The 12,790-nt window shown below is 37.8% G+C and overlaps 1 protein-coding gene across 1 annotated transcript in view; it reads left to right on the forward strand.

The window, feature by feature from the left end:
- The window catches only part of NaCP60E (Na channel protein 60E), a 115,437-nt gene that overhangs the window by 58,046 nt on the left and 44,601 nt on the right, over positions 1–12,790 (forward strand). Inside the window, exons 14-18 of the mRNA XM_090371729.1 lie at positions 4,725–4,918; positions 7,432–7,657; positions 9,858–9,866; positions 9,905–10,112; positions 12,653–12,753. Of these exons, the coding sequence (XP_090227855.1) occupies positions 4,725–4,918; positions 7,432–7,657; positions 9,858–9,866; positions 9,905–10,112; positions 12,653–12,753 (738 nt within the window). The remainder of the gene's footprint in view (positions 1–4,724; positions 4,919–7,431; positions 7,658–9,857; positions 9,867–9,904; positions 10,113–12,652; positions 12,754–12,790) is intronic.

Genomic DNA, 12,790 nt, shown 5'->3' on the forward strand with positions numbered 1-12,790 from the left:
AATTGCACAAATTAGGACTTCGAGGCCATCTACCGAAGTTCCTTCAGAATTGCATGTCTAAAAGAACTTTTCAAGTTCGCTACCATCATATTCTGTCTCTAATATACAATCAAGAACAGGGGGTCCCCCCCAAAGCTCAGTCCTCAGTGCAACCCTTTTCGCTATCAAAATCAACCCTATAACAGAAGTTATTCCAGCAACAGTAGACACCTACCTATATGCCGACGACCTAACAATATCATGTCACTCACAGAATATGCGGACAATCGAGAGGCAGCTTCAATGTGCTGTTAACAAAATGGAGTCCTGGTCCATCTATAATGGATATCTAATCTGAGTGGCAATACATTTCTGCAGAAAACGAAAGATGCATCCTGATCCAGAACTAAGAATAAGCAATCAACAAATCCCACTCAAACAAAGTATCCGACTACTAGGACTAATCATGGATCAAAAATTAAATTTCCTAGAACACATAAAATATCTACGCACAATGTGCTTAAAGAAATTAAACATTCTACGAGTTGTATCAGCCATGACATGGGAAGCTAATCGGTATTCACTTTTGCACGTTTATCGTGCAATGATAAGATCTAGATTAGATTATGGTGCTCCCACTTACTCCTCAGCTAGGAAAAGTGTGTTGAACTGGTTAGATCCAATTCATCACAGTGCATTACGTGTTGTTTCCGGAGCCTTTCGTACCTCACCTGTGTATAGTCTATACACAGAGATCCATGAACTCCCACAATCTTTGTAGGCAAGTCCTTCTTCTGAACTATGCTGCGAAAATTCAAAGCCTTCCTGGACATCCAACAAGCAATATCTATATAATCCGAAATGGGAAACCTTATATGCGAACAAACCTAACACATGCAAACCTGCAGGCATCCGACTAAAAGAAATACTCTCACAATTGAACTTGAGTATGGATAAAATCTACCAAGATACCCCCACATCCCTTGCACCGTGGGAAATCAGCTCAGTTGGCTGTGACATGGTCCTCATAAAATGGAAACAGAACAATATCCCAAATCAACATATAAAACAGCTACATTCCTCTCATGTAACACAATTCTCTGACTAATTTCATCTATACACTGATGGATCCAAGACGGATGCACACGTTGATGCTGCAGTCGTATTGCCAAACAGCATAATTTCATAGTCTCTTCTAATAGAGTGCAGTATCTTTAGTGCTGGATTGTTTGCAATAAGTCTCGTTTGCAATAGATCACATTGCCAAAACTTCTCTCGTAAAAAGTATCATCTTCACAGACTCATTAAGTGCAATATATGCTTTACAGACAGAAGATCATCCATCTCATCCGTATGCAAGAAAAATTCTTTCCTTCTTATCACATCTTAGGAAAAAAAAACAGAGTCAGATTCACTTGGATTCCTGGACATTCTGCAATACTGGGCAATGAACGTGCGGATGATGCTGCAAAACATTCTAACGAAAATTCTCACTTGCATAAAATACCGCTCAATGACTTTAAACACGTCAATCGAAAAGCCTCTGAAAATATGTGGACGCAGATCTGGAAATCTCAAACAAACAATAAATTATACCAAATCAAACAACAGCAGAAATCCTGGAAGTCAAGTTTTCAGTCAAACAGACACGAAGTGGTTATCTTCGCCCGGCTTCGCATCGGCCACAGACAATTAACGCATTCTTACCTCCTAATGAAAGACGATCCTCCACAAGGCACTCAGTGTCTGACCACACTAACAGTGAAGCACATCATCATAGTAAGGTCTACGATACCAAATTTCCCGGCAATCAGCTTTCAAATCGCATTCAAATGAGCCATTAAACTTTGAACTCATTATGGGAAAAAAATCAAACGTCAGTGAACTCTTTTCATACCTCACTGTAGCTTAAACACAGAGCGTACAGATAAAGCAGAAATATATGAGCTTTCGGCTATATGGTAGCCTTCATCAGAATTAAAATTCTGATGTAGGCCTGTTTCGTTATTTTCATACCTCAGTTTAATAAATCTAACCAATCATACTAATATGTCAAATCAGTAACAGCATAACAGGAAATAACAAAACTTGAACAGGCGCCATATAGTCGAAGTTTTTCTTGCGCCATTAAACCCCAAACAACAACGACAAAAAGCCAACCACGCGATAGGAATTTTGCAAAACTGGGCTACAATACATTTCCTGCGGATTTCGCCAAATAAGACCTGCTCAGTAGTCTTAAAGGGCAGACTCTACCTTGCCAGACTACCGCAAGTGAAAATCCAAGACACCACAATAAAACTTGCTACAGAAATCAAATATCTCGGAATCATCATTTGGCTTTCCAGTCCCATCTAAAGTACATTAAACAAAAGATACGGAACTATTCTGCATTGGTCGCAAGAGTGACCAAGAGGGACTGGGGGCTAAACAAGCGAAGCCTATCCCTCTACTACAAATCTACCTTCATCCCGGTCATCACATATGCTTCACCAGTTTGGTACAAAAAGGTAACCACAGTGGTAAATAGAAGAACCCTGGACAGTATCCAGCGGTCAATAATTCTGACAATCACACGAGCTGTCTCGACGGTCAGCACGCACGCACTCCTGGTTCTGGCGGGAGTCCTCCCGCTGGACTTGGAAATCATTAGATGCACCCTGACATATAATATGGCAAAAGAAATACCGTGTACTATCCTGAACTATACGTTGGATCTCGTCAACAACAAGAAGCTTGAAAAAACCAAACTGCTCAACCACCTCTAACAGGAATGGCAGGATCGGTGAACAGAGTCCACTAAAGGGGAAATCACCAAGAAGTTCCTCCGGAGCGTAAACAGTCTTTCCAAAATCCCCCGAATTGGTTCCAACCGGGGCTCCACGTCACCTTTCTGGTCACCGGACATGGGCCATTTAATGCAAAACTGTCTAGCTTCCGAATCACTGAGGGTCCCCGTTGCCTCTGTGGCCGCGAGGAGACAAGACAACATCTCATCTATGACTGCGACCGCTACGAGGACCTGCGATCTATGCTCGCCACTGCTATCACCTACTTCCCGCAGAACATGGAATCTTCTCGACTCGGAACATGAATACAAAGTAGTAGAGGTCCAGCGGCTAAACGGCAGATGAACAACGATACACAACACTATCTTCTTATTCAAGAGGAGTGTTTCCATTTACAATGGGGCTTCCTCAGCCTAAAAGTTATTTTTTGGTAGGAATTTTTTCTCGCCATAAAGTGCGGGGAAAAATCCACACAGTTTTAAATCTCTAGCCTTCCCAGCAAACGGGTACACCTACAATGAAAGCAACGCGGAGATGGGGGGAACCCTGGTGCCATTTGACATCAATACACTTACATGGAAGCGGCGGCCGCCGTAGCCGAGTGGTCAAGCGCGCATGTGCATAAGTACACGTGCCTTGAGTGACCGGGGTTCAAGCCCGTGACTGCTAAATACGGGGCTGTTTCTTGTATTCTGTCTATCTTGTGTGAACTCCTCTGACCGTTTGGTCGTCCCGGAGTATAAACAGCATATTTATTTCTTATATTGCACAGTCGTTATTCGTGAAATTAGCGTACCAATAAATGTAAGCCAGCGTCTATGGAAGCTTACATTTATTGGTTGAAGATATTCATATTTTATGGTAATATTACAAGGGTTACTCAAAAAATATTGTGTTCTGTTATACCTCACAGCTTTTTTTTGCAAAAGTATATTTATTCTATGGCATTGTTATTTAGATTCCAAAAAGATGCATCCTTCGTGCTTCTTATGCGATATTGGTGTCATCAAATATTGCCACTCCACGAACGTAAGTGAGGCGTGTTGTTATTGAATTCTTGGTCTACTGGAAATGTCCATAAGCGACTGCAACACAGGTGGTTGTTGGATCAAGCGGATAACGCTCGTAGAACACAGACACTCCAATCAGCGCAACTTCCCTCTCATTCGACCAATGTCTGGATTATATACAACCAGTTCCTGCCAACGTCCGAACTGCATAGCAATCGTTGCAAGGAAAAACGTCCTCTTGGGCTAAGATTCGCTTGGTCTAACGATCAAATGGCCTGCAGTTGGCAGCATGTCCTCGTACTCTTCGCTGCTGCTTAACCTCATCACACCCAAGAAATCAATAACAGCACGATGTTTCTGACAGGTATTAATGGAGGCAGTTAATACCACTATGTCAGTATCACAATAAGCGGTAGTGTGTACCTTTTAGTGAATTTATACAAGTAACAGTGCTGTGGAACCAAATAGTCTTGTTAAAAATTGTAGTGCTTGCCTTCGTATTTATTTATTTATATCAGTCAGTGAAAAGTATTGGATTCCAAAAAAAAAATCCCATATTACTTGAGACTAGCAGCATACTAATGGGCCCAGAAACCCATTCAAAACCTAATAATAAACTCGCTAAAACCAATTAGAGCCCACATCAAATCCTTTCCCCAGTTTGTATTTCTTACTCGAAATAAAGAACGTATCTTCGTCATCATTCTTTCAAAATATCGCTTCCTTATTGGAATTTTCTAAAACTCAAACGCAAACAGAATGTCATTTATGCTGTACTTTTGGTGGCATTAACAAATACATATAGAATATTTTAATTCTTCAGTTATAGACTATATACATTGTAGCGATATTCAAATGATTACTACTAAAAATGTTCTCTCTTCGTTAAATTATTTCATTTCGAAGAGGCAGAATGTTGATTTTCAGACATTTTGTTGTTCTCTAGCTTAGAGTGATGAAGTTAGCACAGGCCTGGCCTACTATGAGGTTACTATTGACTATTATCGCTAGTGCAGTAGGAGCTTTAGGAAACATGACAATCGTGTTGGCAGTCATTGTGTATATCTTTGCCGTGTTGGGCATGCAGCTTTTCAGTGATATTTACACCCCTCAGAACTTCGGCCCACTTCCTGTTCCCCGGTAAGTATACTTGAAAATGTTTGTTTCAGTCTCTTGGGAAAGGTATTTTAAACATACTTTTCCTTCCTCTAATTTTTGAACCCTCAGCCAAGCTTCCCTCAATTATCATTTCTTAAAGACTGTCCTCTTGTTTTTCCCCCCTCCATTAATTAGAACAATGATAAGAATAGATCAGCACTGATATTTCAAGACTTAGTGAAGCGAAGGATTCAAAGTACCGTCACCAATCATGAAACTCCTAGACAATGAATCAGTGGATCGCAAAGAGTCGGAGCTTCTCTCCTTTGTCTCAGTCCTCCTTTGTGATACGAAGATAAGATTCAGCAAGGATCCAGAAATGTCACCAGTCTGCAAATTTTGCGTGTTGGTACTTGTAGTAGGTTTTCGCTAAAAGTTAACTAAACCTATAAAACAACATTCACGTAATCGGCTTTTGTCCTTCCTGAAGTACAAAAGCCAATTAAAATAACGAAGAAAGTTGATTAATCAAACTCTTTGGGAGTTTAATTACAAAACTTTATTGGTGATTAATGTTTTATGGTATGAATGGATGTACAATTTAAATTGTATGTATCCATTCATACTACAAGCCATGTTTTTAATGGTGATCTCAAACACGAAAGGCATTGGCACCTATAGCATTTGTGTCTTCTGTCTTGAAGACAGAAGCTGTTTTTTTTACGGAATTTTCAGGAAATGGATACGATCAAAGGTCGTTAAGAGTAGAGGAAGAGAAAAACGTGATTCGGTGAGTTTGTGATGAATGTTAACTAATTGTAGTTTATATGAACCAATCGAATATTAACTAATTCATGTCAAGTCGTGATCGGACTAGCTTGGAAGAAAGAGGTGGAATTATTAAGTGCTGACTCAGAATGGTGCCCACAGAAATAAGTATAAAATGGCACGCAGCAGAAGCAAACAGTTAGCGTGATGCATTGAGTTTGTAAGGAACCATTAATCAACCCGACTATCTTCTTTTATGTAGAGTAGAAAAGTTTAAGAGAAGTTTCGGAGGCAACACCTCCCCCTCAATTGAAATATTAATCCAATATACTATTGGACTACTATCCCCACATGTAAAAACAATATTTCAATGGTGGAGTAGATTTATACAGATCACTCATATAACAGAGTCAACCGTTGTTTAGAAGAAAAGTAACTCCTTGAACGAAAGAGAAAACTTAGTTTTTCCCTCTGAAGACGCAACAATATTTGTGGTTTGATTATGCCAAGTAAGGTTTTATAAATGAGGGTCATCCTCAGTAAGGTATGTGAGGTTATCTCGAAATGTGAGTGTTACCGAATATGGGGATAGGCGCAGTTTTTTTTATATAGAAATAAAACAGAACTGGGTTTTAGAACGATTGTGGTTAAGTTTTCTTTCTCCGACTTGAGAATTACTTGGATTTCAGCAGTTAAGAAACTGGTGGTGGATAATCTATAAAATTTCTATATGTTTGCGCAGAGTAGGAGTTGCTGAACTGGAAAATGCAATGTCATGTGCTATTATCAGCAGAACAATGAATACGATTCGATGTACAGTGAACGAAGATCATTACTACAAAGGAGGAAATGAGTGGATGAAAAAACAGAATCTTTGGAGAACTCTAGCATTAGTTGAAAAGTTAAACGGTACAGGTCCATTTACATCACCCGCTGAGAATGGGCAGAGAGAAAACTGGCTGCCCAGTTACAAAAGAAAGATCGGAAGGTAAACCATAAGCCAGACAGAAGCAGTTCGTTCAGAAGATTGTTATGCCAAACATGATACAGTAGTGTCGCGAGCAAGTTTGTCTGAACGTTTCTAAGAAATTTTCCAAAGATGAGTAACGTACGTTGAGGTATAATCAATGGAAGAATCATTGAAAGAATCCATATTGGCGACCATTGATCAAATGGAAGGTTTCGAGATAGCGCAACAGATAGATATTGATGGTTTTATTGGATAAAACCATCAATATCTATTGGGAAATTTTGAAGTGCAGTAGGACGATAACTTGAAGTAAGAGATTTTTCCCGCTTTTAAGGATTGTGAAAATAACTTAAGTTAATTTTAACATCACTCAAAATAAAGTTTGTACGTCAATACTCAAAAAGTCAGAAATAATGTAGTTAAGGTTAGATAAATGGAATTAATCTTGTAACATTTTACAGATAGCTTAATTTTTGAGCGTATGTGGCGTCAATTATAGACATGGCTTTAGTTATACATGAGACAGCTGCCTCAGGCTCAACTGAGTGGATACATTTTTCACGAAAATGTCAGATTTTGAGATTCTCTAATTTAAGATCTGCCTCAGGCACCTGAATCAGTACCTTTTTTATATCTTATTGCCTCGCATATAGATGATTTGTATTTCATGTTAAATGACCAAAGAAAGGAAATGAACCACTTTCAGTTTTTTTTGGTTTTTTTTACGCTTCATTTTAATGACAATCCCAAATAAGAAAAATCGTATTACTCATTTGATGTTAAATTACGTATTAAATAGAATTTAATATCGTTACAGATGGAACTTTACCGATTTCTGGCATTCTGTACTTATGATATTCCGCATTCTTTGTGGAGAATGGGTTCAGCCACTATGGGAGTGCATGCAAGCAGCTGGTGATAAGAATCAGCTCTGCCTGGTCCTCTTCCTCTCAACACTTATCGTCGGTAACTTTATGGTGCTTAATCTCTTTCTCGCAATGCTGCTCAACTCCTTCAACACAAAGAAACTAAAAGAAAGAAAGGTAAATAGAACTTGCAGAGCTAGCTTTTTTCATACTCGTAGATTCTGAATTAATTAATATTTTATCCAAATATCGCAAGTGAATATAGAAAACAACTGCTCTCTCTGAAATTATAATAAATATATAATCTGAATTGTGAAATGCTTCACAAAGAGTTTCATACCCTTCAACTTCGAATAAATAACGATTCCCAAAAGTGAATACTATTGAATAAATATTCTCGGTTGAGTGCCATCATCCAATACGAGATGTAGTAATAATGATGCTTTGCAACTGGTTTGCTTCCTTTTTGAATTTTCTCTGTATATAAACGATGTTTTTATGAGCTACCTCCTTACTACTTAATAAATATATATTAATAGTTCGTACTGAAACCATTGAATACGACAGCGGCAGACCGTGGTCAAAAGGCTGTGCTAAGCGATCGTGATTGACGACGAATATCGCATCTAGTAAATGAAAAACGATTTCAAACAAGAACTGCTACAAACAGTTAACCAAAGCGGATTTCTGAGAGAATATTGCGAAAAGAACTGCAAATATGGATATCAAGGGTATGGTCTCCCGATAAAGCCCAGCTGATATGAGCTTTAAAGGCATAAAAACTGGACTTTGATAACTGGAAAGTTGTGATTTAGTGTGATCAATCCATATGCTCTAATAATGCCAAGCACTGAGTTCATGGGAGACGTAATGAAACATTTCAGGCAGATTGTGTACAAGCTAGTGGTAGGTCAGTGATAGTTTGGGGATGCTTTGATTATTATGAAATGCCAACCAGAATGAATGAGGCTGGCTATACAAATATTCTTGATGATCAGGTTGTGCCTCTTGCTGAACATTTGAAGAACATTCATGATTTTGTTACTCCTGGATTCCACGACATTTAAAATGGCCAGCCAAGTCACCAGATCTCAGTCCTATAGAGAAAATATGACGCCATCTTGAATGGAAAATGAAAACACAACAGCATCCATGAGACCTCAATGAGTTTTGTGCTCAAATATTTTGAGAATGGCAAATATTAAATGTTTAAGAAGTTTCATTGAATCTCTACCGACGAGAATTCATGAAGTGATTCGTGTTAAAGAAGAGGTTACACATTATTAAATGCAAAATTACACGGGTGACTATTTTTTCGGTGTGTTTATGCAGTATCGAACATATCTTCAAGAAAGAATTATCACTGCAGGCACTGATATTCCATCCCAAACAATTCGTGCTGTTTGCGTGGAATGGAAAAGAGTATTTATTGTTAAGTTTGTGTGAATGGTGCGCATAATGAACATCAGGAAGCCATAATTCGTGTTTAGAACCACGAACTATCAGTTGATTATCTTCAGAAATTAATCTTGTCAATGCCTCGACGGTGTGCTGCTGTCATCAGGGCCAGAGGCGGTTCAACTAAATATTAGTTTGCACCTAGTGAACTTTTCATTTTGTTTTCCATTTAAAATGATAAACTGAAGCAAATTGAGGGCTTCTGATAACATTTCAGCCATAATGGAAGTGGGAAAAGCATTTGTGTTCGTGCTTTTGTTCCACGAAACAAAATCAGATACAATCTCCAACGTCATATCATATAATTTCTAACTATAATAGATAACGATATTATCATACTTTGTATAATTGTAGAGAGCCTCCATACATTATTTCTTATATATCAGTAACAGTGGGTAGTGTTAAAACTCATAAATAATCTCGCTATACTAGCGATTGAACACAAAATAGCCACCAAAATGGGCCTTAGAGAACTAATTAGTGATTCTGCAAGCATAAAGGCAAGGAAGAGAATTTTTACACAAGAACTGTGTAAAACGTCATAGATTATTAAATTGCTTATTTTGATCTACCAGCTTTTAAGTTTCTTTTATAGTTCAGATTTGTTGAATATTACTTCAAGTATTCGTTATAAATAATGTTTTTACGAGTAAGCCACTGGTGTTTCACGTTTAATAAAAATAGCGAGAGGGTTCTTCTGTAATCTTTGCATAAGGGCCGAAAAAATTCTAGCTATGCCACCACTTCTTCGTGATACTTATCGTTCATCCCCTCTGCAGGAATGAAATAATTCCAACATCATGTATATTGGGATTAATTACCTCATTCCTGATAATATACTGTACTTATTCTTTTTTTTTTTTTTTATCTACAGCTGAAGTTGTAACTGTTCCACGCTGTTTCATGTAAATTTTCCAAGCAAGAAGTGGTATGGAAGCAGGAAATAATTGTTTCTTTTAGCAACAGGGCGAAGATTCCAAACTGATAGAAGGACTTCGACGGCTGCAGTTCGTTATCCGTCGTCGTCACACCACAACCATTAACGAAAGTGAATGCGATCGTTCCATGGGAGATCGGTGCGCAAAACGACGGTGGTCCGAACCAATGAAGATGATAAAGATTCACAGGTCGGACGAGGGGTTGCCCGTAACTAAATTTGCAAGTCGTCGGAGTCGTAAGTAAAAGTTTGTATTTTGAGGTACAAATAATAAACCTTTTTTGTTACATTTGTTTATTTCTTGATAGCAATGGACACTCATTTAAAGATGCGAGTAAAGAAAGTCCCCGTACCATCGTCGCCTTTCTTGATGTCAACTAAATTAAGTAACAGCAAATTCTGGAAATGGCCTTCGTGACTTTTGTCATGCCTTGGCTCTTCCAATTCTAGCAATGTTTGCGGTTAACTCCGACACAAGTAAGTAATCTCTTGAAATGGTTTTACTTTTAGAAAAACATGTGTCTTTGGTGGAACAGGTGTTTGTTAGCGTGAATTAAAGTATTCCAAGGAGAGCAGTGGTGATTATCAGAGGCCATTTGCTACACTCCTCTACCAACTAGCATGCCAGTTAATTGCCAGACTTCGTGATAAATTGTGGACGTGTAGTAACCTGGAATGTCACCAAAGCTAACAAACAGGAAAATACTGGTGCTGCAAATGGTGTGCCTTAAATTTTGTCACAGCGGACAGGGTATTCATGTGAGAGCGTATACAATATGCTTTGCAAGAGATTGCACCTGTTTCCGGCGCCGTGGGCAGGAGCAGCAGTACGTAGCACACGCTTCTTGATTAGACCGGGAGTCGAGCCCGTGACCACCAAATACGGAGCAAACATACACTACCACTGTGTGCGTTTGGTTACCAACCTTGCCACGTAGAGGCGGTCAGAGATTTAAATTTAAGTAGGACATCATTTGCTATAGCAGTGCATTTATATAGCAGTGGCAGTGCATTTTTCTTTTTCTTTTTTTTTTGGATTATTAAATTAAAATTTGCGATATCAATTAGTTATCAGTGTTTAATTCAACCTTCAACTCCTGTTTACGTTGGTTCATACCTACCTTCAATCATGCAATAAGGTGTTTGGATGCGACTCCAACCGAAAAGAATTGCGAAACTTTCGAGGACCTAGGCTCTCCACCGCCTTTCTTCAGCATCTGCCTTATCAATTGTAGTCTTGTGAGACCTACCTAACACAAGACAACAAAAACTTTTAAGTTCTCATTAAAGTTTACACAAGCACATATATAAGTAAAAATACACATACTAGAAATAAACAAACAAACACCGAAAAAGGAGAGAATCTTTCCTCGAGAGCTCTTTAAAAACGTTTTAAGTTCTTTAATATCCGGAAATGTGGATGTTTAGCATAAAATCTCCTAAAATAACAAAGCAAGGTAAAATTAAAGTACCAAATTGGAAAATTTAAACAACCAAACACAAACGCAAAAAAAAAAAAAAAAAAAAAAAAAAGGAAGTTGCAGTATTTTTCGGATCATACGACGCACTGAAATGTTAGAAGGCGAATTTTGGTAAAAATATTTTATTGCGTTATCAGAAATTCACAATTAAAATTGTGTACTAAACAAATATCAATATAAAACGGGTTTACTCTTCATAGAACCCTAAAAAATTCGTTACTTTCATACTTTTCATTACTTATACTATCATTTGAACTTTTTCTTTCTTCAAAGAGGGCGCCATATTTAGTACTATTTTATTTATTTATTTATTTATTCAATTGATTGCTAGTTACAATCGCCCCTTGTGCAGCTTGCAAGCCAAGAGAGGATAAAAAAAAATTACAACACAGAGAATAAATTTACATAAATATTGACAGTTCGTGCTGGGTGTCTCCAAAGAGGAATATCCACATCGTCATCGTGAAGGGTATTTTGCTGATTTTACATATCTTGAAAGACTCCGGGTTTTTAGAAGAAGTTTTGCTTTATTGACCTTTTCTTTGGAATAAAGGAAGAGTTCTTGTGAGACACGCAAAGTTCATTCGCATATGCTAGGAAAGAACAAAAACATGATCTAAGAAAAAAAAAAATTCTCTGCATGCACCTACTATGCCATCGAACCATATAATGAAAAGGGTGAAGTGGAGGAGAGAATGAATTTAAGGAATTGATTTAATGAATTGGTTAATTATTAAATAATTAATTTAATGAATTGGAGGAGTCTACTTCTAAACCTATTTCTCTCTCTCCTTAGGATTATAACACAATGTTGTTAACTGCAGGTGCATCCATCCGTTGAGAAATCAGTTGCTGCAATATGTTTTTGTTCCTCGAGACTACTATGTATTTCCAAGGTGAAATAGCAAGTGTGGCATAGAACACTGATTTTGATATCGTGGAAGGATTGTTCAAACTTCTCATCATCCAGTACTGCAATTCATAAACACGCTTTTGATATGAAAAGCGTATTTTGAAACGAGAGCTAACCAAGAATTTTTTGGAATCATAATGGGATCTGAAACCATGGCCCACTATATCGATTAGACAAAAAACGTCAAAGGCTCATATTCATTAAAGACAATTTTTGTGCAATATAGTTATTGTAAACATAAGAAGCGTAATTTGAATGAGAAATATTCAACTGTTCCACTATGAAATTTTTGTTCATTTGGTATACGTATTTGTGTTAAATTGTGGAAGAAATATAAACCATTTCGAGTAATATTTCCTCCGTTTTATGTATTTTTTATTTAGTGTCCTCAGTTGTATCTCCTAAATCCATCATGAAACGAAAATCTAGTACGGAAGACTGCTCGCCTTACGTGCAGCAAGTCATACAATTTCAAGAACAGCAGGTTAGTGAAAAACGCCAAAATTAAAATACTACACCTT

The sequence above is a fragment of the Mastigoproctus giganteus genome, chromosome 4 (assembly GCF_048544385.1).
Source record: "Mastigoproctus giganteus isolate SK-2022 chromosome 4, ASM4854438v1, whole genome shotgun sequence".
Taxonomy (NCBI): domain Eukaryota; kingdom Metazoa; phylum Arthropoda; class Arachnida; order Uropygi; family Thelyphonidae; genus Mastigoproctus; species Mastigoproctus giganteus.